We start from the raw sequence: 27,920 nt of genomic DNA, 5'->3' as shown, positions 1-27,920 counted from the left end.
TAATTATAAATTTAGCCAATATTTTAGCAACATGCTAACATTTATTGCTAATTTGTTACCTACTGAGGTTTATATAGGCTAATTTAGAGCTTAAATTCTATGTAGCAACAAGCTAACATTTTTGACTAATTTAGTTTACTGAGAAATTTTGGTTTATTTAGAAGTTTACCTAATATTTTAGCAACATGCTAACATTTTTGGCAAATTTGTTATCTGGTTTTTGGGCGAATTTGGAGTTTAGCTTCTACTTTAGCAACAGGCTAACGTTTTAAACTAATTTAGTTTACCGAGAAACTTTAAACTAATTTGGAGTTTAGCTAGTATTTAAGCAACGAGCTAGCTTTTTTAGGCTACCACACTATTTTTTTTCTTTTTAATTGTTATGTATTACGGATTTTACAGCATGTATGAAAACGCTCATTCAGAACATTAGGCTACTACTTGTACTTTTTGTATTCACAAACTCTATAGTTTTTGAAATATCAAGCAAAATATGCCCCTTAGGAAATGAATGAGAAATTGCTCAAATCCTTTAAAAATGTTTTGCATTATGAAAATCATGAACTTTCACATACTTTCAGCTAGAGACGCCATTTTAACAAGGTAATTTGGCATTTCGCTTTTATTTTACATGCTAGCTGTTTTTGGCTTATTTAGACATTTTTCCAGTTTTTTAGGCTAGTTTGGAGTTTTGTTATTATAGCATTACGCTAGCTGTTTTGGCAAAATTAGACGTTTTTTCCAGGTCTTTTGGCAGATGTGGAGTTTAGCTAATATGTTACCATTATGCTAGACCGTTTTTTTTTTTTTTTTTTTTTCTAATTTGGCATTTATCTTTAATTTTCTGACAATCTGACCAGCTACATTCAGCGTACAGTATTTACACTTGCATAAATGTAGGTAATGCTATATATCTAGTTTTGTTGTTATGTGCCCTTTTTTGGTATTTTTAAATTATATTTCTGTTTTTTTCTTTCATTGAATTAGGTATGTAGGAAAACAAGAAACGTTTTTAAAATAAAGGAATAACACTTGAAGAAATAAATCAGAAAAGACAGTTGACACATTCATAAACAGATAATCTCACCCTTTCCTGCTAAATTATAAGAATGAGTCACTAACAGGGCTGTACCTACATTGTATGTGTGTTTTGCTTCAATTGATTCCTGGGACCTTTAGAAAGAAAAAACAGGGAATCCGATTTGAAAGATTAGGATTTCCCATTTCTAATTTGGATTGTATTCAAGTTTCATAGATTTAGTTGCACAAAAAGTTTTAACTAGCAGACAATAATTTCCACATAAGCCAAATAATGGCTTTACAGATGAACTGAACAGTCGTTGCTACTGTACCACATTGTGAGTATAATTACTGTACTCAGCAAACGGCTTCAAAGCACAGGAGACGTGCTTAGAAGAGTGGTAATAATTTCAGCAATGTGAATTGTGCCGGCAACTTCTGAGAACCTGAAACTGAAGTCATTCCAAGAAAAGAGACGATATTTTCAATGAAATAAAATTGCAGCTTCTTATATATTTGTTAAATAAATCACAATATTTCACCTTTTATTTCTAAAAAATAAGAGAAATATGTGAAAAATGTCAAACTTGTTTTCAATATCTTTATCCCCAACATAGATGTACATACATGTAAGATTTCCTCTCCCTCCTGTCTGATTATTAGACTCTCCTGATTTTGTTGTGCGCACATGCCTCATACATTCAATCAGGCAATCTTCCAGCCTCCCTGCTTGACAGGATATGAATCATCTCGTAGTCTTGTCACAATTGCTGTCCAGCCCAACCTGCACTCTGCATTTTCCCGACGTATACGGCGTCCGCTTGCACTTTTTCCATCATAAATCCACAAGCGCACAATCCAGCGACTGCTTTTGGTCAAGCAGTGGAAAGGCCGCTGCATAATTCACGGCCGCTGCCTCCCTTAGTCCCAGGGATGGCAAATCAAAGAGGAATACAGAGATATTGATGCCTAAGGTATAGACGGAGAAAAAGAAATGCAGAGATGATATTAAATCAGAATGGGAGAACTTCTTACCTCTTTGATTCATTCTTCTTTTTACCCCGTTTAGCATCCCAGCACACGGGTTAGCCGCAGAGACTCCTAAAGTGAGGTATTAATGAGCCCAATTGAAATGCTGACATTTAGGTTGGGTGGAGGTGGGGGGGCTGACGAGAGAGAAGATGAATTTGGGATGGGAGGGATGACACCAGGAATAGATTTTGTGACTCAATTTTGAATGATTAGTCATAACAACAGGGCATCCAAATGTCAGCACTGTCAGGACTGGACGCTCTGTTTTATCCGTGTGTGTCTTTGTGTGTTTTGTGCATCTTTGCGCACCAACAGTAGTATACTTGGGGGTCATTTCTGACATTTCAAAGACAAAGCTGACATTAAAAGTAAATATGCGCTTGTTCTGCATGGCTTTATGTTGTCCGGGCTTCCTAATTGAGTGCTTTAGACTCTTGCAAAAGGAATACTCTAAGTCCTGCAGCGAGGCTGTCATTGTTGGCTACTTCAGCGACCCTTCGCAGCAACAAAACCTTCTCCGTAATTACTTGCCCAGCATGAAGAGTGGCCACAAAGATAATAATTTGTGGGTGTGTGTTTGTGCATGAAATGTCTTCATCTGAGCTTATCAGCTGCAATCATTGATTCATGGTACAAGCGCTTTTTGCCTTGTCACTGTCAGGGATCGTTGCCTGTCATACACCGATTTGGAGTTGTAGTGTTTGGTCTTGTGGTGCATCATCCATTCAATATTGATGAAGTGAGCTGTGCAGATCTGCTCTCTGCAGGTAGAAAATCTCCACATCACACATAATTTTACTCCCAGTTTGACTCATCATTTATGTTTTTCCTCGTCTTTTTATTAAGCAAACAGTATTTCTCTTGAGCTTTTGTGATATTTTGACACACGTGGTACATCTCTTTTTTCCTCTATAGGTTTACTTACACAATATTTTTTTCTTTACAAATGATTCCATCTTCATGGGTTAAAGCTGTGAGTTTTTGATTTTGATTAATCCTTTAAATGTAATACAGTGTTCGTGATTCACCTGCTGGGGTCTTGCTGTTTTGGGAATTTTTCCCAGTGCAATGTTGCATGCTGTTTTTTTTTTTTTAAGCATCATACTGTGTTCTGAGTTTTGATTGGATGTTAACTTTGTCAATCAATCTCTTCCGTTTGTTGTCCAGGTTGCCAGAGTCACATAAATCTTTAACGGTGATCAGATCTTTGTGTCCATTCTACAGTACTTTGCTTATTTTTCTGTTAAAAAAATGGAACCATGAGAGTTTAAAGAAGAGAGAAAAGTGTGAAAAGGTTCACATTTATCTGAGAAAGTGTATAAATCATGTAGTGAGGGGTTTCCATGAAGTTAAATTAGTGACAAAAGTATTATGCATCTTTTAAAGAAAAAGTTAACTTTAAAAAAAATTGTGTCTGTAAAAAAAGTTTTGTTCTTGTGAAACGTCTCACACAAATGCAAGGAATTTATACCAAAACTAACTTGTGTCAGAATGTAGGGGGGAAGGGAGGCTAAAATCAACCAATCAGAGGACGGAAGATCAAGAGGCTGTTTGTTTCTGGAAGGCTTCTCAGCAATGGCGCACCAGGCTGGGCTAAGCTAACTTTTTTTCTACAGTTACAAAACTTTTTTTTTTTTACAGACGCACAAATGTTTGATTACAAGTACAAAACTTTTGTACAGATGGACACATTAAATCTACAATTGCGAATTGAAGCAGGAGCGCGTCTGTACGATTGACTTAACATTGAAGCTGGCCACCTCCGCCATGCGAATCAGATACGGTGTGAATGCACCTTTACACATCTTTTTTACAGATGCACATCACTTTTGGCACTAATATAACTTCATAGTTTTCCTTATAACATCTATAGTTCTACTTCGTGGATTACAGGGTATTTTTTAGAATGTAATTCCCTTGATAAACAAGAGGACACTGTGTTTTATTTATTTCTTTTTAATTTTCTCTCAGAACATCCCAACTACCTGACATCAATATAAAAGGGTGTTTTATATTGAAATCACAGTTATAAAAGCTGGGCAGTACACCTAACCAGGGAGAATTCTCGTTGTACCTGATGTGCTGATAAAGTAGAATTGATCATTCAAAGACAAATTCAATACGACATGGTGGAGGGTCAGAGCATAATAAGTTGATATTTTGCAAAAATTCTGTTTAAAATGGGCACTTTAAAGTAAATTCAAGTAGAAAGGATTTTGTTGAACATCAAGGAGGAACTGGAAGCAAAAACATCAAATTTTTGATGTTTCTTTAAGACAAAAAAAACTGATTTAAATGTTGTCAGCTGGGCTATAGCAGGACATATCTGAAGAAAACTTACCCTTGAAGATTAGAATAGAACTAAGTTTTTAGTGAATTTATTTGAAGAAATGTTCAGTTTCTGCCTTTAACTTACAAATTTAGTAATGTTCTCTTTTTAATGATTCTGAAAACTGAACTGATAGTTTGGATTATCCATGTTTAGCTGAGTTAGTACCAACACATCTGTGTCTGCAGCTTTAATGGCAACATCAAATTAGTTCAGGATTTTGGGAAAAGGCTTGTCTGGTCCCATGCTGTTTCCAACTGGATGTTTTTTTTTTTTTTTTAACGACTGTGTCATTTTTTTATTTTTTGGACAGTTTTTTTAACAGCACTCGATGAAGAAAAGCGCTGGAAAACTCTAGCAGCTTCTCCTTAATTTGTGAGCAGGCGCCGCACAGGAAGAACCTGCACGGTTGCATTCCCCATAATGATGAGGATGAGGGCAACCTCTAAGTACAGGGTCAGCCAATTTTTTATTTTTTCTGAAAGATGTTGCAACCGACTTGATTGCAGTGGCAGCAAGAGACCAAGGAAAAGCATGGAAGCTGACGAAAGCATTGGAGCATTCTGTTTATGGTGGATTTTGAGATATCTTGGGGATGAGATTAAATGATCTGATCGCAAAGGGATAAACTTAGTAATGACTTTTTGGGTCTTTTTCTTTATGTTTTATCACAAATTAGTTTACTCCAATCCTCCTGCTCCATTATAATTTGATGTGATGCCTATAAAAAAATCATTTAACAGCAAATGATGCTGTTTTTAAGGATTTATGTTAGTATTCTCAGACAGTATTATTGATTATTTTACTTTAAAACAGTTGTAAATAAATGTAAAGCCATCTTTTTCCTTCTTTAAAATATTCTGGTTTAAGTGACACCCCACCTATTTGTCTGGAATGGGGCACGGAGTTTGTATTTACGTAACACTTACAAGCTTTTTCCATCATATTTTTGCATCTCAATAATTTAAATAAAGAAATAGTCAGAAAATGCAATTTTAAGATCATTTTCCTTTGTGTGAATGTCCTCCGTTGTGAAAAAAATGTCACAAGAATATGTTAAAAACACCAAAAACAGAATTGTCACTAAAGTGGGTCTTGACTTAACACAAACATTTGATTGAAATTTAAAGTAAAGTATGAACGTTTAAGTAAAAATTGTTTCACAATGTTTTTAACTTTTGAGCATAAACTGCGCGAGGATTATAAAAGAGCTCAGAGATGGAACGGTTTTCTTTCTAAGTGGATAAATAATAAATGGCGCTGGGTTGAGAGCTTTTTTTTTCAGCCGAGGGTCTGAAGCAACAGATCGGGGGTCATTGTTGTGATAGCTCAGCCTCAGCTGGAACTCCATGTGTTTTAGCAGCTTTTATCCATCCCATGGGTCCCTTTTTATAAAACAGGAAGCCTGAGAAGCACAACACTTTGTTGTATTGTTGGAGTCACTGAACATTGAGTTGGATAAAGAAATAAAAATAATAAAGAGGGGGAGAGACATAAAGGAGAACCACAGAGGGACTGAAATGGAAAGAAGGGAATGAATGATGGTGAGGCCCTGGTATCTTATTTTAGGAAATTCTTCTCCCCTCACCCAATGCCTTAGTCACAACTGGCCTTATGGGTGGATACGCCTACGAAAAATGGGCAAACCTGCACAGGACACACAGGTGGTTTGGCATGAGATGTCTAAGGCAGGGGTTCACAAACTTTATAACTCGTGAGCCACAAAGATACTTAAAGTGTTTTGGTAAGCGACTTCATACAAGAAAGAAACAACATGAAATCTGGACAAAAACATGATTTTTTAAATTAAAAACTATGTTTTTTGTTCCTATTTTAGTTCCAATTGCAGCAATTGGTTGATGTCTCTCAGGGAAAAACACTCTCTTCGAAAAACTGTGTTTGTTGTGTTGGAATGATTGGAAAAATGACTGAAAAACACAGATGTGTGTCAGAAAAACAACAAATATTTCAATAAACACAAGTCAGTTTATTTGTATTCCACTATCTAAGGCACATGTGTCAAAGTCAAGGTCCAGGGGCCGGATCCGGCCCTCCAGATAATTTTATTTTATTGTTGTTGATGGCTCAATGTTATTTTGCGCTTATTTATAACTTGTACAATTTTGACAAAATATATTTTTATGTAGAGTAAAACATTGAAAGTTATTTAAGGTTTAAGTTGATTTATTCCGAAATAATATTTCTGCCTTTTTATTATTCAAAACTATGTTAAAAGTTATGGTTTTAAAATTGTTTAAATTGGCATTATGCTCACTTTTTGACTTTTTGGCATTTACAAAGATTTTTTTTTTGTAGCTGTTTTGTAGTTTAGCTAATATTTCAGATGAATGCTAGCTGTTTTAGCTAATTTTGGCTTTTTTTGTTTTTTAGGCCATTTTGAAGTTTAGCAATTTTTTTCAGCTACATGCTTGCTGTTTTGGCTAAACTAACTTTTTTTAGCCGTGTGAACTGACATAGCGACACAATAGTTCTGAACACAGAAGCCTGAAATTTACATGGATTTTTCATTGGAAGTTTCCTCTTGTGCGTACCTTAAGGGTGTTGTAGGTAAGACGCAGGTACATTGTATGGATTTTTCATTTTTTCAACCCCCTCAAACCCTCAGTAAGGGGTCTGTTTGACAGCATCACAAGTGCGTTCAACTTTTTACATTATCCTTAAAAATACTTCACGATACACTTTTTCCACAACAGTGGTATGGTCCGTTTTTATTAGGACCGGGTTGATGAAATCGATTTAAATTTCATAAGAATATAGATCGATTTAGCACATAAAGCTAAAGTCCGCTAGCTTGATGCTAACATTTAATGGCATTTCCCATAGGATGCAGGCATACAATATAGCGCATTCACAATGCGCCTAATGTGTCTGAGCAGCAGAGTTGTCTAGCTTCATGAACTCTTGTTTGCGTTCACAACTACCGATTTTTTTCAGATGAATAGAGATCAAAGGTGCTGGTATGTGTGAAGCATTGTTGGACCATCTTCTCCAGCCGTGGAGTGTGAGAATGCATTTACAAGCTTGTTCTCCTGTTCGTACACTGATCCACTCATGCTTTGGAACCACTCCCCTTCCATGTTCTGTCTCCCAAACTCCCTCAGTCTCTTATCTTTCTCTTTTTCTCCCCTCCTCTTGAGGCGTGAGCCATTATGAATACTCATGTGTCATGTTTTACAATGTAGATCCTCCTCTGACTACAATGGGTGCAAGAAGGATCCTGAATAGAGAAGGAGGCTGTTTTTTTTTTATTGCACTCATCCCGTCACATCTTAGCTTGTTTGTTCTCCACGGGTTTGTGTTTTTATCTTTGCACTTATGTTTCCTCTGCATGTTTCATGTGTCTCACTTTCAAGTCATAATAAACTCCCCGTGCTCCTCCAGGCTCCCCAAGCTTTGCCCTTTCGGTGTTTACTCCTCTTTGCTCTCATTTTGTCTGAAACCTGCAGTTTCTCATTGCTGCTCTAGCGCGCTTCCTCCACATCGCTCATTTCCTCCCCCTCTCCGGCTCTTGTGAAGTGTGCGACCTCTGCAACTTTATTCTGCCAGCCGCCAGGGACATTAGCCAGGGCAGGTCAATGAATATTGATGAGCTCACTCAAAGCTCACTCAGTAAAGGCCAGACACAGAGAACCCTGCATCACCGGCTCCCCTGCCTCTCCCAGTCCGATACACTGACAAGCCCATGTTTCCGTGTTCTCCCCCTTCTCCCTTTCCTTTCTCTTGTCTGACACTCGGGTCAAGGACTGAGATAATTGCCAAGTCGCTGAGAAGATTATCAGGCAGTTTTGTTGATAGGGGCAAAGGCTAACGTCTTTTACCTGCAGCTCATAAGAATCGTGGAGGACACTGTGCAACTTTGATTTGAATTTGATGTCCAAGGCTAGCTCTTGCTCAACACATTACCTTGATTGGGTTGTGGTTTGACTTATCGGTTTGAACGATAATAAGTAATGTAACTCATAAGAATTATCCAATAAAATCTTAGGTAATTTTAAACTTTTGCTGTTTTAACGAGATATCAAAGTTTCTCATTTGCGATTGGTTACTTTGCGTCAGTCTCATGGGTTGATACGACTGACCTGTCCGCTGGGGGGAGCCTGAAAAAAAGGATCTGACACCAAAAATGTGTCTGCCATTTTTACCATTGAAGTCAATGGAAAATTACTCCTTTCTAAAACTCACCTCCTGTGGTCATTTGAGGAACTGCAATATTTGACAGTTTTGCTTCTTATTGGAAAACAAAGCATAAGAATTTGGTCAAAGCTATTCTATTTTTGTGCTCAAGCATTTTAATGTCGTTAAGGGTTTAGAGTGCTGAATGCCCGCTCCCATTGTTTACTCATGACATTTAAAATAGATTCTTCATTTCTCCTGCACGTGTGAGAATATTCTACCTTCAAGTGTCACCAGTGTGTTTGTATTTAAAAGACTTCAGTTGATGTTGGAATATTTAACCCGGCAGAGCTTATTCCTTAAAAAACAAAAGTGGCACGCGGATGAAATTCTTCCAGTTCAATAAAGTCGTGTCTCGTTCAACAGATTGCTTCCAAACACATCTGCCTGGTCGTGCGTCTGCGAGTCCTATAAATAAAGTGAAAACAGTCTCTCGCCAGCAGCTCCCAGGGCGACTGAAGGACTGCTTTCATCCGTCTATCCTTCTCACATGCGCCCACTTCCCTTACTATTGTTTTGCTTTATGAAAAGCAAACATCCTCTGATCGTGTCTGTTGCAGTGTCACACGTCACCTACGTTTCGATCCTTTGTGAACTGTGTTTGCACCCACCGACGATTTTCTACTCGGCTCATCGATTTGCACTGATCTCGCTCTTCCTCACCTCCTTTCCTTTCTCCCCCATCTTTTGGTTTCCATCAGCCGATGGCTGACTGCATTGCAGTGTGACTATCCTATAAGGAAGCTGCATCAATCTCATATCATATCATAATTTGGGATTCATTTTGAACAATCCGATTCACTGACCTAAAATAAGGACATGTTTGGCCAAAAATTCCACCAGTGTGACTCAAAGATAAACACCTGGTACTGAACAGTGCAGCTAAAGTTTTCCAGATTCCTTGTATTTCTAGCAAAATAATAAAGTGTAAATTAAATATATGTACAATCAAACAAGTAAACAAGAATAAAAGTCAAATCCATTCACATTTTAGTTTCATAAAGTTCAGCCCACTGTTATTACATTATTAGAACATCCTACCACCTGTATCGTCTCATGTCTGCAAAATTCAAAGTGTTTCCACACATTAGACTGTAAAGATGGTTTCATCATATCAATTTTAGTCAATTTATTTCATTTTGAAATGATTTTATAACAGAATAAGTCGATTTGATTAACAACTTGCTTAAGACAGATCCATGTGGTTGGATCGTAGGAACATAAATCAGTTCATTGATTAATTTGATTAATTTGATTAATCGTTACACCACTATGCATGCATGAAGGTAAAGTGATGGAAAGATGTTTATTTGTAAGTTTTTAAATCTCAAAAGATTGCCCCTTCTTGGAAATATCTCCAAATGTGAGACTCCGCATCCAGTTTTCCACTTGCACTGAAATGTAAAAGGTCGTCAGAGAGCAATAAAGTGGCTGCTGGTAACCACTAGTTGTCATGTTTCATTTCCTTTATCCTCAGTGATTACCTTTAGCCTTCTGTGAAGCATTTTGCTCAAAGACATGGTTTCCTCCACTTACTGTGGCCGAACGCACAGCAAGTTTGGTGTCATTCGAAAGCAATTTTCCCATGTGTTGGAGTAGATTAAGGAGAATAGAAATACCTGTAAGATAAATCCATACACTTCTTTAAGAAAACAAAACTTTTTTTAAATTGTGAATAATTTTTTTTGTTTACTCCAGCTGACATTTTGCGAATCTCTGATCTTTTAACATATAATAAAGTTTAATTACAAAAGTAAAAATTATAACATCTGAACTCTGAATACATTTAATTAATTAATTGTCTTTTAAGTAAATTTACCTTGACAGATCATGCCACATTTCTAATTTGATCATTTGTCTTTAATTCTACTCAAAACTCTCCTGCATCATCCAGATAACATAGAGTTGAACTCATCAAATTAAACAACCTTCTTGATTTTTTTTTTTATAAATGGAGAATATGTATAGTTTTGATATGCATCTGCATGACTTTTGTTTATGGTTAAATGTGACAAATTCATTATCACCTCCCTAATTGTTATGGTAGATGCATCATTCTCCTATTGCCCTCCTGCTCTGTTCTTGGTGTTTCCCAGAGAAAAAGGTTGATTTGAATCACTGCCTATAATTATTGCCGTTCTTTCTAAGTTGAAAAAAAATCCACATAATAATTGCCAATTATTACGGCATGTGTATTATTATACACACATTTAGACGTGTGTATAGTTTCATTGGGACATACAGGTTGTTTTTTTTTTTTTTTTAATTAAGTCCTCGTGGCTTGCATATGCAGTTATGATGGATTTTTTGGGCGGAAAAAAGCATATTTGACAAATTATTCCTACGTTATGTACCTTTCATTCGGGGGTGCAGGGCTTAACATAAAAAAAGAAGAAACCAAATGTCACTGGGTAGACTCTCATATCACACACACACAAAGAAAACTCAAAACAATTCATTGTACAAATTAAAGAAAGGTGTATTGTTCCATTTTTAAAGTTATCAAAAAAAGGAAAAAATTGAAGCTTTTAATTTCAAGGCCAAAATAATAAACAAAAATGAACTAAATAAAATGTCAAAACCTCTGTTTGACCTGGAATCAAACAAAAAGGAAAACAAGAAAAGTTTCATTACCTGTGATGATGCTAGTGTGAATGCTTTTTGCTAAAAGTAGTTGCTGAAGCTTTTTGCTGAAAATTGTGATGCAATTTACTTTAATTGCTGAAGGGATTTGCCGAAAATGCAAAAATTTGCTAAAAGTCTGGACGTTTTGTTAAACAATTATGAAATAGTGCTGACGTTGACCTAAATTTCAGAAAGAATTGTTGTAAAATTGCTCAAAAATCCCTAATACATGCCAATTTTGCCAAAATATTTAGTGTGTTGCTTAAATGTGAGCCAAACCCCAAATTAGCCAAAGGAAAAAGCTAGCTCATTGCTTAAATACTAGCTAACTCGAAAATAGCCTAAAAAATCCTCAGTAAACTAAATTAGCCAAAAACGTTAGCCTGTTGCTAAAATAGAAGCTGAACTCTAAATTAGTCTAAACAAACCTCAGTAGATAACAAATTAGCCAAAATTATTAGCCTGTTGCTAAAATATTAGCTAAATTCCAAATTAGCATTAAAAAAAACCTTAGTAGGTTCCAAATGACCCCAAAAAGCTATCACATTGCTTAAATACTAGCTTCCTCTGTAAACTAAATTAGTCAAAAATGTTAATATGTCACTAAAATAGAAGCTAAACTCTAAATAAGCCTTTAAAAAACCCCAGTAGATAACAAATTAGCTAAAAACGTTAGCATGTTAATAAAATATTAGGTAAACTCCAAAGTGGCCCCCAAAAAAACTTTGATAGATGCCAAATTAGCCAAAAAAGCTAACTCATTGTTTAAATACTAGCGAAACTTCTAAATAGCCTAAAATTCCTCAGTAAATTATGGTAAAAGATGAAATTTACACTATAAATGACAGTGCCTGACCGGTCTCCCTAAACCTAACAAAAATAGGAGACAACAATCTCACAAACAATAGCAGTCCACCCCTACAGCTTTTCCTAAAACATAACTAAAGCCAAACTAAACTACACAGAGTGGGACTAAACAAATCCACAACGAAGACTACAAAGTGCAACACAACAACAAAACGGGTGGAGAAGAGTGCCAAGCTGCAGCGGTGGAGATTGTTTGCAGCCAAGCTCCCTTCTCATGGGCTGGAGGTCCACATGGTGTTTCTGAAGGCTCCCTTCATCAGCTTTGGTCCAATGGGACCAACACCGCTCCAGAACCACATCTAAAGCAAATCTACAAAGATCCACAAAAAAAAACACAGGTGTCCCACTCTGACAGAAATAAAATATACAAAACAAAAGAAAAAACAAAACCAAATATGGCCATATCCATAACACTTTTTACCTGAGTGTTCAAAAAAAAAAGTACTTTTAAAATGTTTTTATTGTAGAGCCCAGTCGAAACTTGTATAGCTATGTGTTAAAGCGAGTTTTAAAAGCTAAAAATGTGCATATAAGCATAGACTTTTAATTGAAAGTGGTTACTTTAATGCAAGTTAGCTGCTGTAAATGTAGCTTAATATTTAATACATTTTAACTTTATATAGTTATAGTTTATAAGAACACTGATGAGGTGTTTCTACTTTATTGTTATGGCTGCAAATGATGTGTGTTTGCCCGTGCGCGTGTGCGTGCGTGACATAGCCCCGCCGTAGCAGGTTGTAGTTTTCCCTTCAGAAATCAGCTGCTCTCTGGGCTGTTAAATCACTCTAGAAGCCAACTTTAGAAAAGAACATTAATTACTTTTCTTTCACTCTGCCACCCGCCTTTTCTTTTCTTTTCTCTTTTTTTTTTCTTTTTGCCACCTTAACCCTCCTTGTTTTTTTCTTTTTTTTCTCTCCCATATTTAATCTCCCTTGTTTTCTTTCACAATGCAGATAAACTTCCAACTTAATTGATACTTTGTTGTTTTTCTGATTAACACATAATGATTTTGTTCTTTGATTTGGCGGGTTCTTAGAAGTTTTGACATTTGACAAGATTTGTTTATTTTTTGTATTATTATTATTTAACTTCATAATTCTCTTGTAGCAGAAATGTTCTGACCAAAGAGAGATTTTTCTTTATCAGAAAAATGGAGCCCTAAACCAAAAGCTATAAAAATTTTGACTCGGTCACACTTTCATTAGATGTGATCTTTTATTTGTATGTTTTTGGAAGTCTTCATTAATGTGATCTGTATGTCATGCCCCACAGAAACTCTAAAATCCTGGGTTCATGCAGTTTTTCTCTTGCTGTTGTTCACCAGGTCCAGATAGAGGATGTGGAGACTGAGGACAAAAGATATCACCTTTTCCAAGAGATGTTGGATGCAGCCGACAAGCTGGAGGATTTTCAACAACTCATGCTTCTCCTGCAAGCATGGCCGCCTATGATGAAAGAAGAAGTGTAAGACCCACGTTTATGATGCTACTTAAAAATGAGATGAAATATTATAGCTTACTAAAATACTGAAGTTTCGATGATGTTTCAGGGTTAAAATTGTTTTTTCTGAACTTGCAGTTGGCTGACACACAAAAAAGACTTACTTTTACATGTTTTTCTTAGTTCTTTTTTTTATAGTGTACTGAATTTTGATTATCTGTATTTACTTTTAATTTAAATTCAACTTAATTTATAGAGCACTATTCCTAGTACGGTTAATTTTTCAAATGTTTCCTCTGCAGTCATCCCTGACATTTAAGCATGTATGCCGTCTTATTACCTCTCTAGGAGTCAATAATGTTTGAGAGCGTTAGCACGGTGTTTTAAGGTAAAAAGAAGAAAAAAACTATTTCTTGTTTGCTTTAAAACTCCCTTTTATCAGCCTTTAATCTAAAAGCTTCTGTGTGCTTTCATGCCTCACAATGAAGCACAAAGCTACACTGTGTCCAATCATAGACGTATTCACCCATTGACATTTTATTGGACATCCTTTATGCGGCATGATCTCATTTCACTAAGAACAGGCATAGAAAATTGTGTCTTTAATCATTCCGTGACACATTTTCTGTGTGCATTGATATTTAGAGTTAAAATCTCCGCTTTAGGCTCTGGTCTTCTTGCTCCAGCTGCTTTCTTATGAGCCTCAGCAAGAGTTGGCTGTATTATCGATAAGTGCCTAATGGTGTGATTGCTCTTCTCATGCTCCATTGTTCTTGATTAAAAGTGAGCTGGGGTCTGATGACTGTAGAGACCGTGCAGTTTCAAGTTTACCTTTTTGCTCAGTTTTAGACAAGTATTGTTCCAACTATTTTGTTCCACAATTTTCTGGAGATTTTTTCTCCAGTTGTTATTTTGAGCTTCCAAAACTCCATTTTCCTCTATTGCAAATCTAGCAACCGACCGTCAAAGGAGATTAGCAAAACCACAATCAATCAAGGAGCAAATATACTATGCAAAGTGCACTTTTCCAAAGAGGTCAGCTCATGAGAAGTTACTATGCTCAGAAACAATTAAAGATAATAACATATTTTTCTCACTGTATTTCTCAACCCATAAGGCACACTTAAATACTGTTAAAAAATAGAAAATCCGTCTTATAATCCAGTTTGCCTTAACTCTGGTTGTGCTTTCTGACTTCCAGTTGATTTTCCGCGCATAAAAATCTGATGTCTAAAGTGTTTTAGCTCAATACTGTCAGTTTTTAAGTTTCAGTTTTATTTTTCTTTAACCAAAGAGCCACAATTGAAGGATAAAAGAACCACAGGTTGGAGACCCCTGCTCTAGACCTTATGGTGGTATATGAGAACTGGACCGAGTGAGTGTGATGTCACCCCTAGAAAATGGCTGACTTCTGGCTCCGACGAAATTAAGTCAATTCATTTTTTCTGTATCAAGGTTGTAGGGGTGTAACGATTCATTTTAACAATGATTCGATTCATATCATAATTTGTGATAATCGTTTTTGCGCCAAAGTCGAAGAAACCTATTATACATCAATTCAAATGGTGTTTTCCAAGATCAAAATAATCCATTTATTCCATTTTGAAACGATTTCAAGGGCAGCCTATATTTCTTGAGCTCCATAGTCCTCCTCCGTGATGCTAATGTCCTGAAGACACATGGTTAGACCCAACTGCGCGTCAGTGAGGTGACGATTTGTTCCCCTAAGTGGCTGTTCTGGAAACTGTATTGAGAGTTGCATCCACAAAGCTCAGTCTGTCCATACAAACTGAGTCATGATTCAAAGCATGGATTGAGGCTGGCTGTGACTCACATTGCACCCCATGACAGATTTGGCAACAACACAGACACCCTCAGTCGAAGGCAGCAGTACCCCCCCCTCTTTGTCTCCTGGAAAAGCACAGGAAGCAGATATCTGCCAGCGGCATGAGAGGACTCTGTTTGTTCCCATGGCCACATCATCCAGAGTGAAGCAGCTTGTCAGGGCGAGACACCCCAGTACTTGGATGGAGAGCTGCCTTATTTTTTTCTTCTTTTTTTTTTAACTGACAGACACACAAGAGCCCCGCTGTTCTGTCTCTCTTTATCATCCTCCGTCTTCTTATTTCACAGGCGCGCTCTGTCTCAACACACGCTTGTTTTTGCAGAGAAGCGAACACTTCATCAGTCTGATCTCACATCAAACTTGACTCAAAGATTTTAGTTTTTTTCATCAAATAACACTGTAGACGAACTTAAAGGCCTTGTAACCGCACATCCGTTATCGTCTTAATGCGGCCAAATTGAAATGAAAGAACATATCCTTATCTGATTCTTCCTCCCATCTCAAATCTTTTTGCTTTTTTTTGCCTTTCCCTCCATTCAATATTTATTGCCCTGCTTGTCATGTTAATCACATCCAGCTGTGCTAGCGCGCCGAGATCTGTTTTTTTTTTTTTTTTTTTTTTTTTGGCTTAACAACTGGAAGTGTCGGTACCGTTTTGTGACAAGTTAAATACATTTTTACCCATAGATTTTTATGAATATTTACAGAGAATTTTTTTCTCCCTGACTAAAGACTATAGGCGGAAATCGGTTAAAGTCAGCAGCTTCATGAGCTAAAATCGGGCTCATCCAATCAGATTTAATTAACAGATACCGAACTGCTTTGTGGGTTTCAGCCCCTCTGGCTAATGTGTATTAAAGAGATCCTTGAAAGTTGGGTTGGCATGACATCGCCGCCGTCTGATACCCAGAAGGCCTTATCAACACTCCTGAAAAGCTCCTAGTCCAAGCAGAACGACGCCTGTCAGAGCCGGCAGCTGTTCCCCTTTGTGGGGAAAGGGGAGCAGGTAATGTTTAATATTAACTGCAGGAGTATTGCGGCGAGACATCCTCCCGCCTCGCACACTCGTCACTGTCAGACTTCATTAGTGAGTCCACAAAGGCCTTGATCATTCTGGCTGCTTTCTTATCTCCCCGTTGTTCTTAGGTTTACACTTTGATTATTCATTATGGATAATGTATACCATATGCTACACAAATAGTCATCATCTGCTGGTATCCAGACATAATGTAAATGAGATTTCATTTGGTCTCGTAGAATTAAATGTAAAGGCTTCACAGTTTCATGATGGGATTTATTTTGTTTATATTATAGTGATATTTGACAAAGAAAAACAAGTGGGTTATAGCTTCAGAAACACAGAAATTCTTTTTTTGTTTATTTCTTCCTTGTTTTCTGAAATGCTAAATTTTGTTGTCGTGTGTTGTTCAGTGTTGCTCTGTGCCTCAGGGCCACTGTTTTCATCCGTGCTTTAAATTGTCATAAAGGCTGTAACCAAAACAGATGTTTTCTCTCTATTTCACTTTCTTCTTTGTGTTTTTGTCTTTATTTGGCACGCCTTCTCCTTCAGCGCTGAGGCTCAGCGGGAAGACTGCACTCAAAGATCAGCGCTTGTGCTCTTTGTTTCCAGGGCTGGCTCGGTGCATAACCCATGGGTGGTGTTGACTTCAGTGCTGCTGACCCGCTGTCAGGCGTCAGAGGTTCAATCGGACCTGGGTCAGCAGGTTGTTGCCATGGTGAGGTCTCTTTATAAGACCAAGCACAAGATCCCTTCACAGGTAAAAAAAAATAAAAAAAAGTTGTATAAATTGTTGTCAATAAGTTGTAAATTTCCCCTCCATAAAATCCTCCTTTGTTTACATCTGTTACAAGAGGGATCGGACATCAGTATAAGGTTAGGGTCATCTGCACGAGGGTTAAAACATCTGTAATTCTACTGTGGAGATTTCACCCACTGAGTGTTATATTTAGAGCACAGTTCTTTCTTTTTTCCTCTCTGTTGACAAGAATCTAAACCATAAAATGTCTTATTAGATATTTAACTACATTCTTGGGCAGGGATATCAAACTTATGGTTCGGATCATTTTTTAGATCAGTAAAAATGGAAAAAAACGAGATAAAAGCCTAAAATGATTATTTAGAAAAACTTCAAAATATATATTTAATAAAACATATAAAGCACTGCACACATATTTATATATATATATATATATATAGAAATAAAACATCAGAATGTTTGCCGATTGAGACCTTTTTATAAATACCAAACAACATCTTTAAACTTTGAACACAAACAAAATGCTAAAACATGTAGTTTCTGATTACATTTACATTTCTTGAGACCAAATCTACCAAAACTGAGAGAAAAGAATGCTTAAAAATAGTGATGAAAATAGCAAATCTATCTGGAGTGCCCTTAAAAAGTGCTACTTTTCTCGTCCCACCCCCCTAATATCCAAACAGTTCAAATTAAACTTAACATTTTTTTCTTGGTGTTAGTTGTTTTATTGAAACTAACTGTGGGAACATTTAAACATATATATATATTAATTGTTATCCGTAAACCATGTGAAGGCGAGGCACTGCTGCACCCAAAACGTCAATTTTTGACACAAAGGACTCCTTAACCAAACGTCAATATGGACGACTTGAGAATGAGAAAGTGCTGCAATATGTCACCAGCACAAGATAACATCAGATCGTTAATAAAGATATAAAATGATCTGGCGGGCTGGATATAATCACCCAGCGGGCCGGATCCAGTCCCCGGCGTTGACTTTGACGCGTGTGTTCTAGGGAATTCAAAAAATCAGTCATTTGTTTATCCTATAATCGTCCCTTTTAGGTGTTTTGTAAATATGTAAATGATGCTTTACAAAAACGTGTATCATCGGCGTATAACACAAAACAAAATACAGTTGGATAACAATTAGCATCTTAAATGAGAGCGAGTCCCTCCCCCCTGCCTGCTATCACAGTGCTGCTCCAAGCTTGTTTTCATTCAGCAGAACTATGCTGCAGCGTCAGCATTTTGCTCTGAAGCCCTGAAGTTATTAAGGATGAAAGCCACAGCCACATGTTAGCATCAGCTTGGTGCTATTTGCAAAGCATATTCATCATCCCCCCTTTTTTGATATCTGATGGGCCCCTGAAGCCGTTCACGCCCTGCTGAACACCAGGCGAGCAGGAAGCCAAATGCCATTCTGTATGTCCAGAGCCAGCTGACTGTGATATTAGTTTAGCGGTAATACTATTCTGTGTGAATGGGCTAGTGTCTGCCATGCTGTCTTACATTAGTGTGGGAAGGGAGCAGGAGGTGGAGAAAGAGGCCTTTTACTCAGCTCCGAACAGCTTTAATTTAAATCTGCTGAAATGAAACTGCCAGAGCATGTGGGAGTCAGATTGCATTGTGTTATCCATACATTACTGAATGGATCTGCGGCGGGACTGTGTGTCTGCGTTTAACCAAGTATCATCTGCGCCTTCATTTTCACCCCCTTTTGATTCCCCCTTTGTTCATTCAATGTCTAATTTCACTTTGCCTTTGTTTTATCTCCCACTCTCGCTCTTTTCATCCGCTCATCTACATATTTATCTACTCAGCTCTCTCTTTTTTTTTTTTCTTCATGCCTCCAGTGTGTCGGACACATAGCAAACCTGCTGCTGCAGAACCAGCCCAGCCTCCAGCAGCCTGCCCTCAAATTGATGTCTGAAAGCGGCGATAAGCAGCTGCTGCAGCTGACTGTGGATCAAATCAACAGCATGAGTGCGGTAGGTGTCAATCGAAAAGTCTGCAGTGTCTTTTCACCGCATGGAAAAACATCTTCGAGTGAAAATTTGTTTACTTTCGAGCTATCCTCAGTAAAAAATGTTTTTTTAGGGCTAGCTAGCAACAAAATTAACCAAAAGTATTAAAAGTTCTGCAGCTATTAAAAGGAATTTGTCACAAGGAAAGTAATTGTGTAAAAAGTTCTAACTTTATAAATAAAATGCTTATGCAATCACTCACAGGTATGTCATTCTATCATTTGACAGAATGTTGCAATGTTATTCCTGTGCTTCCATAGCAAAAAAAAAACAAAATAAATAAGTGTAACTTTTTTAAAATATAAAAACAATGCAACAAAAATTAAAGGAAGAATTATAATTATATTAAGAGTTGAGTTAAAATGTCTAATTTTAACCTAAGTTGTCTGTTTCAAACCAAAACTTTAATACATAAATTGCTTGATTTTAAAGATATATTTAAAAAATTTTGTTTTTTATATTGTTGTTTTAGTTATTACAATTAAAATTAAACTGCGATCACGTTTAAAGAACATCTATAAATAATTGTCTTCTGGTGAAAAACAGTCATTCAGTGGTTCAGCTGCATCTGGTTTTGAACGATTTGGACACACATTGTCAGATAAGGAAGTAAATCTTTGCTAAATGTGTCCACTGATAAGCACTGGTCACAAAAGAAGCCTCTCAAACCCCACAGACCCGCCTTTTGTTCTTCAATCAGATAAAGGAAAGTCTCACTATTTACCCGTGCAGCCTCTATTACATGAGACGATTAAGCCCTATTTCAGTGCACTTTGTCTTTTAGCTCAGTAAGACGGAAGCAAACCTGAGTGTGGGAGGGGGGGTAAGAGAAACTATATGTGCTTTAGATTTAAAGAAAGATTAAACTAAATGGAGGAAGAATGGGTGCTGAGTAACAGGGTTTGACAAGAGAACTTAGAAGACTGCAAATCTGTAATAATCTAAAGTTCCGTAGAGACAAAGAGTGGAGCGGTGCACAGTGTGAATAGAAAAAGGTAAGGCTGATAGGTGGATAATGTATGAATGAATGGCAGCTATTGGTGTTGAAAGTAAGACAAACGTTAAGGTATGTGAAAAAGTGTGTTCGTGTGAAGAAGCAATCGAGGCAGAGATTCTTTCCTCTGGATCCTCCATATGCCTAAAATGTATGCAAAGTTCTGCCTATGTGCCAGTTTTCATTCCTTCAAATGTACGAGCATTTCTCACTGTGGAAGTGCATGATCTTGTTTTTGCAGACAGGCTGTTGCGTAACTCTGTCTATATTAAGTTCTTCTTCAAGGTTAGGGATGACACTAAGAGCGGTTTTACTTCTTCATACTTGCAGTATTCGTTTATGAGTAAAGAAAAAAATGTATTTTGATGCTCAACCTTTAAGCAAACTGTGTGAAGATTAAAGAAAATCACATAAAAAAGAAGAAAATGTATTTAGCATGCAAGTGGATAAGGTAGTGGATGAATAATCTATGACGTCCCCCATCAATCTGATTATTGACACAGTTCATCCATCCATCCATCTTCAGAATCTCTTTCAAGTTCAAAAAGTTGCTGGAGCCTATCCCAACTACTGTCAAGGTACTGCTTATTTAAACTAAATCTGCTGTTGGGGTAAGACTTTTTGACCAATATAAGGGGCCTGGTTTATGCAGTGTAAGGACAATTCAGAGTCACCAATGACCCTTTGACGCATGTTCTTAGACTTTGAGAGGAAGCCAGAGGAGAACACCCACACATGCAAACTCCACACAGAATGGTGTCAATCTGGAATCAAACATGGACCCTTCTAAGTGTTAGGAGAGAGGGCTAACCACTGCACCACCGTGCAGCCAGACACAGTTGACATTGATGAAAAATAAAATTATATAAAAAAAGATTTTTTTTGAAAACTTACATTAAAGTCAAAGGGAAATTGCAAACTTTTGAAAACAGCCTCTAGTGGTCATTTTCGGAACTGCAACATTTGTTTGAGAAATTAAGAACATAAGGGGGTGGCTTCAAGCCTGAGCACGCAACGGTGTGTTCACACCAGCGAAACACACCTTTGAAGTCAAGCACACATAGACAGTACAGATTGTTTGTTCTCACTGGCTGGACTCACATTGTTTCATACAACAGGTCCCTCAGTTTCACAAAGCAGTCTCACAAAAGCTCTACATTTGCTAATGACCAGACAATCAACAGCACACCCAGGTGCTAATGGAAAAAAGCTGAATTCCTCTTCCCTCAGAAAATAATGCAGAAGTGTCAGTTTGAGGGTTGCAGTGTGCTGTGAAAACCTGACAGTTCTGTCTGAAACTGTATTACCTGCAAAAACGGCCCCTGTTTGGAGTGGATAATCAATATGACACATTATCAGATTCACAAACGGCTTCAGCTTGTCAACAGCCACTACACAGTGACCGTTAGCAGATCAGCATCTCAGGGGGATCAAACCTAATTGATTTTAACTCAGAAATCCGGTGAGCCTGCTGTTGAGACGGGTCTTTATCGAGTGCTACCTCCGAGTTAGTTCAAGAGATTCATTCGGGTTTGCTCTTTTGTGATCATTTGTTTCACTTCACATTAACTCGATTAACTCTGAGAAAGGTTTCCTAAATGTCACTGGTAATTTATTATGACATTAACAAGCTTGACGCTGAGTCTGGTTGTGATGTGCGCCGCATTCCTCAGCATAGAACATCTTGTATTGTTCATAAATAATGACATTAAAGTCACTCTCTGGGGGATTGGCGGCTTTAATCTAGACTGTAGGTGTTGGTTTGTGTGCTCTCTGACATTCATTTTCAATCTAAATTAATATTTACTTTGTATTTTTTTTTTATTAGGATCATTTTTTCATAAAATGAAAATGTATTTACTCAAAGAGAGATATGTTGGTATTTTCTTTGCAAAAATAATGCTGTCCGGTGTCCTACTTCTCCTGTGTAACAGGTAAATGCGTCTGCTGTGCTCTGGCGCCACAAACTGCAGTGGGCGTTAAAGAACTAAAGAAAAAAAAGGAAAGGAGTGGGAGTAGTGCAGATGATTTGAAAGGGAGACAAAGGAGTAGTAGAGCGGGTAATAAAAAGAGTGCGATGCATTCTTGATGCGGATAACTGCAAGGAGCGCCTTTATTTCTTTCCTTTGGCAGCAGGAACTTGCAAAGCTTTCAGGGTAATGCCACAAGGTGTCTTCTTAGTTTCCACCTTTATGTATGGGCTGTGCAGAGGAGGAGCACAGCACTTGAGGAAGGAGCCAGTCTAGACTAATGGAACACAAAGACAAAATAAGAGCTGTTAGCAACCCCCATCAATATGAAGGAGCTTTCAGTGCAACACACTAGAATACATTTGTATATAAGCATGAACTTGCACGGTTTCCTGTAAGATTTCTGGCTGCAAAGTGTAGCAGTTCCATTAAATTCTCCAGTAAATATTTCTATTAGAAATGGAGGAAAATCTTGCATTAATCTAGTAGAAAAAGAAGAAGAAGCCCCTCCCTGCTTGTGCAGTGTGAACACCTTTGCAGAAACCACATTGAAGAACTCGCGTCACATGCCTGTTATTGAACGTAGCTTTACAGTAATGTCACCATGAGTTCTTATGGGTTCAAAAGCTATTTTTTGTCTCTAGAAGCTGAACATTCAAAATGAACCGGACAGTACTATCAACTGTAAGACTTGAGATAGTAATCAAAGCCACGTCAAATCAAAGGAGAAATCCTTTTTGTGCATTTGTTTGTGCACCTCATGTCCTTGAGTCCATAATAGTTCCAGCTGCTTTGGGTTTAACAAGGTACTCCTGGAACAAGCAGGAAAGCAATTTAAGGCAATCTTGGTGGCCTTCCTCTAAAAATAATACACAAGAATTCAAAAAAAAAAATTAACTGCTTAAGAGTGCTTCGTTTTCAGACACAAAACCCACTCACGACCGCTGCACTTAGTTTTCCAAAGCTTTGTTTTTTTCCAGCTGCAGGCGAACGCCTTGAACTGTGGCAACCTCAATTTTTTGCTTCTGATTGTCACTTTTTATCTACTAGATTGAAGTTGTCTTGCAGAATGTGGCTAATGGCTGAGCCTTTCAGTTCTGAATTTTAACAGATCTTTTAAAAAAATAAGATACCGCTAGATTGGGTTGATTTTTCTTTTAAAGCGGTGGTTCCCACTTCTACAGGCTATGTACTCGTTCAGTGTATGACAATATTTTTGCTAGCCGGTCGCTACAAGGCCGAAGTTGGGGTCCAATTTTTAATTTTTTTTTCTTCCTCAGTTTCCTTTAACGTTTTGGGGTAAAATTTATCTTCAGCCTCTGTAAAAGATCTGCGGCTGGTTTAAACTTTATTGGTATACAAGATTTGCGGTGGGAACCATTAAAATGTGATATAGATTTTTCCATAACGCATAACTGACAAAGTGATAGCAAAAATATTGGCATCAACTTCAGCCTTGTGCAACTTTTTTGGTGCGACAAATAAAAAAATTGTTGCTAAAATTGGTATTTTCTAAAAATAATAATCAACATGAATCCAACATTTGGACAACTTTATTAGCACCAACAGAACAACTGTTGTATTAGATCCACACTTGGAGTAAAAAACTGCTGGTTTTAGTCAGTTAAATGCAGCTTTCTTTTATTTTGAAGTCAAGGGATTGGTTAAAGAGGGTACCAGACGGATTTCCAAAATGTGAGGTGAGAATTTAGTAGTTTTCCAAAATAAAACTTCCTTCAGAATCAGAAAATGGAAAAAATGTAGATTGCGATTTTTTTTTTTTTCTCTGCGGATTGGCGCTAGCCCTGATGGTTGGATTATCAGTGTAAACTTTCTTCCACATCTACTATAAAGACTCGCAGAGCCAATAGCGTCAACCTAAACTTTGCAGCAGGAAAACAAACACACAATTTAATCAATTTCTGCATCAAACCTTATCAGGTCTTGTTGTGTTTCCAATGCTGACTAGCAAGTTTGGGAATGAAGTAACAGTCACTTCATGGTTTAATTACTTCTTGTCTTTACTTTTTGTGCCCTTTTGTCTTTTTTAAACTAAGTGTGTTTGTGTTTGCAATCAAGCTAATTAGGGCCTCTCCAAAGAACTAGGAGGACCTTGTCCATCTGTCCACTGGAGTGAGGACAAAGGACTTTTGCGTGCATGTGTCTGAGTGAGTGATTATGTGTCTAATTGCGGGTTTAAGTGGTTTGTTTACAGCTCCTGCGTCGTATTGGCCCTATTAATCTAGCTCTGTTTGCTGGGGTACTTAGTGTGTTGATCCCTGACTTACTCACTCGATGCTCGTTGGTTCCTGTGCGTCACAACCCACTTTTATTTTTATTTTTTGGCTCCGGCGCTTCCTCTTCTGTCACTTTCAATAATGTTTCGCTGTAAGCAAGGATTGTTTGGTGTTTGAGTGCATATGCATGCAAGGCTTGGCATACCGCTAAAGCCCGGGGACAGACGGATGGAGCGTTGGGGAAGCGGAGCCCGAGGAAGGATGAGAGGAGGAGGAAAGGAGATAGCTGTGTGTTGTCTGGAATTCCAAAGAAGCTTTATGATTTAAATGATAAAAGAAGTCTCGGCCATGCATTATGTATTGGGTATTGTACGTGTACGGTAATTCTAATTAAGATCTCAGCCGGGCTTATCTGGGAGTCGGAGAGTGCCAAGAAAGATGTATACAGGAAATGAGTGATGCACAAATGAAGAAACAAGGGTGTAAAATATTAACCAGACCAGTGAGGCAACATTTAGCCGTCTCTTAGAGCAAGGTGGAACGATAAGCTGGCGCTTTGAACAACACTTTTACCTCTTTGAACAAGACAAAATGGCAAGAAATGAAAAGATAAAAGCAGAGCGTAAATGGAGGAGTTGGACATGTTACTGCTGTTTCAGTTTGAATTGTCGGTGCTCTTGTCCCGCACTAAATTTGTTCTCCGTCTGAGCCCAAACAAAGCGGAAAAAGCTTCTTGTTTGTGAATTCTCTGAAGATAAAGACCGCATGCGGTCTGAACCAGATTTAGAGGGCTTCTCAACCACAAACGAGGAGCACTGCCAGCAATGATTGTCATGCTCACAAGGCTATCGACCTTTTTTAAGAGAAGAGTTTGTGGTTGATTTATTCTCTACACAATCAGCTTGGATTTCTGATTTTCTGTTTTAGCTGAGACCTCGTTTGTAAAGCAAAGAGTTGACAGATAAATCAAAATTTTGAGAATCAAAATGTTTCTAAAGCCTTTGATGATTTTATTTAATATATTATTATATATTATTTATGATATGTTGGGTGATTTTTGTAAGATTTTTTTTTTTATATTAGTGATGCAAACATATTGAAAAAAACACCTTATTTACCCACCGTCTCAAATTTGATCCACGTGTTTTTTACACGGTGTAACTGTATTATAATAATTCAATTATCAGCTAATTTTACATTCTTTCAATACAGAAAGGAGTCATTTAAAAAAAATGTAGCACAATAGCCAAGTTATTTCACCATAAACTTTTAAAATAAGCAAACATTTTTCCCGCCAAAAGTGTTTCTGAGATTTCACGGAGGCAGCCATTTTGAAGTGAGCAGGAAAAGCCTTCTACTGCCCCTAGTGGAATGATGATGAACTACAGGGCAGAAAACATGGACTGTGTTAAACAAAAAGGGTTTTTTACTGAAAGTTTTGATCATGCTAATGAGATAGGGATCCAAGAAATATACATTTCACATATAATACAAATGATTATATAGGGTACACATTTTACAAGACTTCATCAGTTTTTATTGGAGCTACAATTTGCAAAAAATGAAAATTCTTAGTTGCAATTTATAAAATGATTTGGCAATCAAAATGGCAAAAGACTGGGTTCCTCGTGCTTTGAGGGTTATGGTTTAATTTAATGGTCCCGGTCCGCAGAGGAAAAAACAAAACAAAAGTATTTCCGTTTTATTTACAGTCTGATTCTGCAGGAAGTTTTATTTTGAAAAACTACTGGATTCTCTCCACCGCATATCAAGTCACTCGTTCACATGTTGAAAATCCATCTGCTACTTTCTTAAAGCGGCTGCACGGACTGCTAAATTAAAACACCCAACTTAACAAAATCATTAAAAAGCAAACGTGTTTGGAAAGTTGATTTTGCAGAAAAGAGCCAGTGTGAAAACAGAAGAGCCTTCAGCTTAAAATAAAAAAATCTGTATTTAATTAGACAAAAACAGTTGTCTTAATTCCAAATATGGACACAGTGCGACAATTGTACCAACGCGCAATAAAAATAATAATGCATAATATTTAGCAACCAGTTGCCTAATGTTACCAGGATGCTGCTAATAAAGTTTCTTAAAAAAAAATTCAGCCAAATTCAGCCCCATATATTACATTACACCAAATGTAATAAATACAAAAGTTTGGGGACTACTTTTTTATTATTTAAATGAAACGTTTACACTTGGATGGCAAATATGTCATTGATCTCTGTAATCTACAGTCCTCTTTCCACTACAGTGTGAGTATTGCTTGAAATGCTAAAAAGCTGATTTAAAAAAAGAACACTGCAAGTCACGCGCATTACTCTGCCATAAGGACTGTCCTCCATCTCCCAGCGACGTTTTCCATCTATTTTCAGCTCAGTCTCTGACTTTAGGACTCAAATCTTTTGTCTCTCCATACTGAGAGAGTGTAATATCCTAGGAGATGTGTGTGTCTGTGTGCACACAGGGCCATGACTGTGTTTTAGTGTCAAAAAGATGGAATTTTTGAACAAGTTTTAGCAAAATAAATAAATTGACTTCATGTCAAACTCTTATTCTTGTCTCATTTCTCTGGTGGCGTTGGAGATTTTCGTGGCCCCTCAATGGGCGCCCTCTGTGGTGTTGGAGGTATCCCAGCATCCCTCCTGCCTAGTTGTTGACTCGCCCTTCTATCAGGCACATACATCAACTTCTATTGCCTATTTGCAGACTAACATCTGCCTGTTTCACATTATCAGCACGCATGTTTTAGTCTCAAAGTGTGACATCTTATTATAATCAAAACCCTCAGGTGATTTCATCGGATTTTCAGGTCCAATCAAATCTTCCCTTCAGGTCAGTCAAAAATGCCAAAGGAGATGTTAAAGCCAAAAGTATAAACCATTTTTTTGTGAGAATGTTTCTCAGAAATAGCCTTTCCGTCTGCCTAATATTTGTGATTTCTGCGTTTTGCAGGAGAGTACAGCTTCCTTTTTCTAAGAACTTGACCTGTGATTGCTGATTTTGTTGCTGAAAGCTCTGCAGTCATATCTCCTAATAGCTGCTGTACTTCACTGCAGAAACCATATTTCTGTAAAAGCCTAAAGTCACAAACAGTTTTTCAGAAAGGGGAGGTTGGGATCCCTGGCTGTTTTTCTCTGTTGGATATGAGGGCAGTGTGCCAGCTCATTAAACTTTGAGGCTGATATCCAAAGTACTGGTGATGCATTTCCTCATTAGGGCTCCTCAACTCGTGCACTGATGTACTCCATCATACTTGCTTCCAGTGACTGTAGCAGATGGATGTTGGCCCAACTTGTAGCATGAACAGAACCCCACGAGGGTGCGCAGACTTTGTTGATTCATTGTCTTGTCCTTTGGCGAAAGCATAAGGCTAGCATCCGTTGTCGTTAAAATCGTTTGCAAATGACTTGATCTTCATAAAACTTGCCCCAAATTTTCATGTCTAAAACGAGTAGCAAACACATGTAGCCCTTTTTTACTCATGTAGTAAATGAGTGGGCTCCGGGTTCGTCTTCTCTCATCAGGTTTATTTAAACGTTAAGAAGTATA

At 37.5% G+C, this 27,920-nt stretch overlaps 1 protein-coding gene across 1 annotated transcript in view; it reads left to right on the top strand.

The window, feature by feature from the left end:
• The window catches only part of nbas (NBAS subunit of NRZ tethering complex), a gene marked incomplete in the record, with an annotated part of 171,345 nt that overhangs the window by 137,054 nt on the left and 6,371 nt on the right, over window positions 1–27,920 (top strand). The window contains 3 exon segments of the mRNA XM_024290805.2: window positions 13,392–13,531; window positions 16,984–17,131; window positions 18,991–19,125. Coding sequence (XP_024146573.1) covers window positions 13,392–13,531; window positions 16,984–17,131; window positions 18,991–19,125 — 423 coding nt within the window.

Source organism: Oryzias melastigma, linkage group LG24 (assembly GCF_002922805.2).
Source record: "Oryzias melastigma strain HK-1 linkage group LG24, ASM292280v2, whole genome shotgun sequence".
NCBI classification, from domain to species: Eukaryota; Metazoa; Chordata; class Actinopteri; order Beloniformes; family Adrianichthyidae; genus Oryzias; species Oryzias melastigma.
The sequence above is the reverse complement of the archived record's forward strand: the minus strand, read 5'-3'. Positions and strand labels throughout refer to the sequence as shown.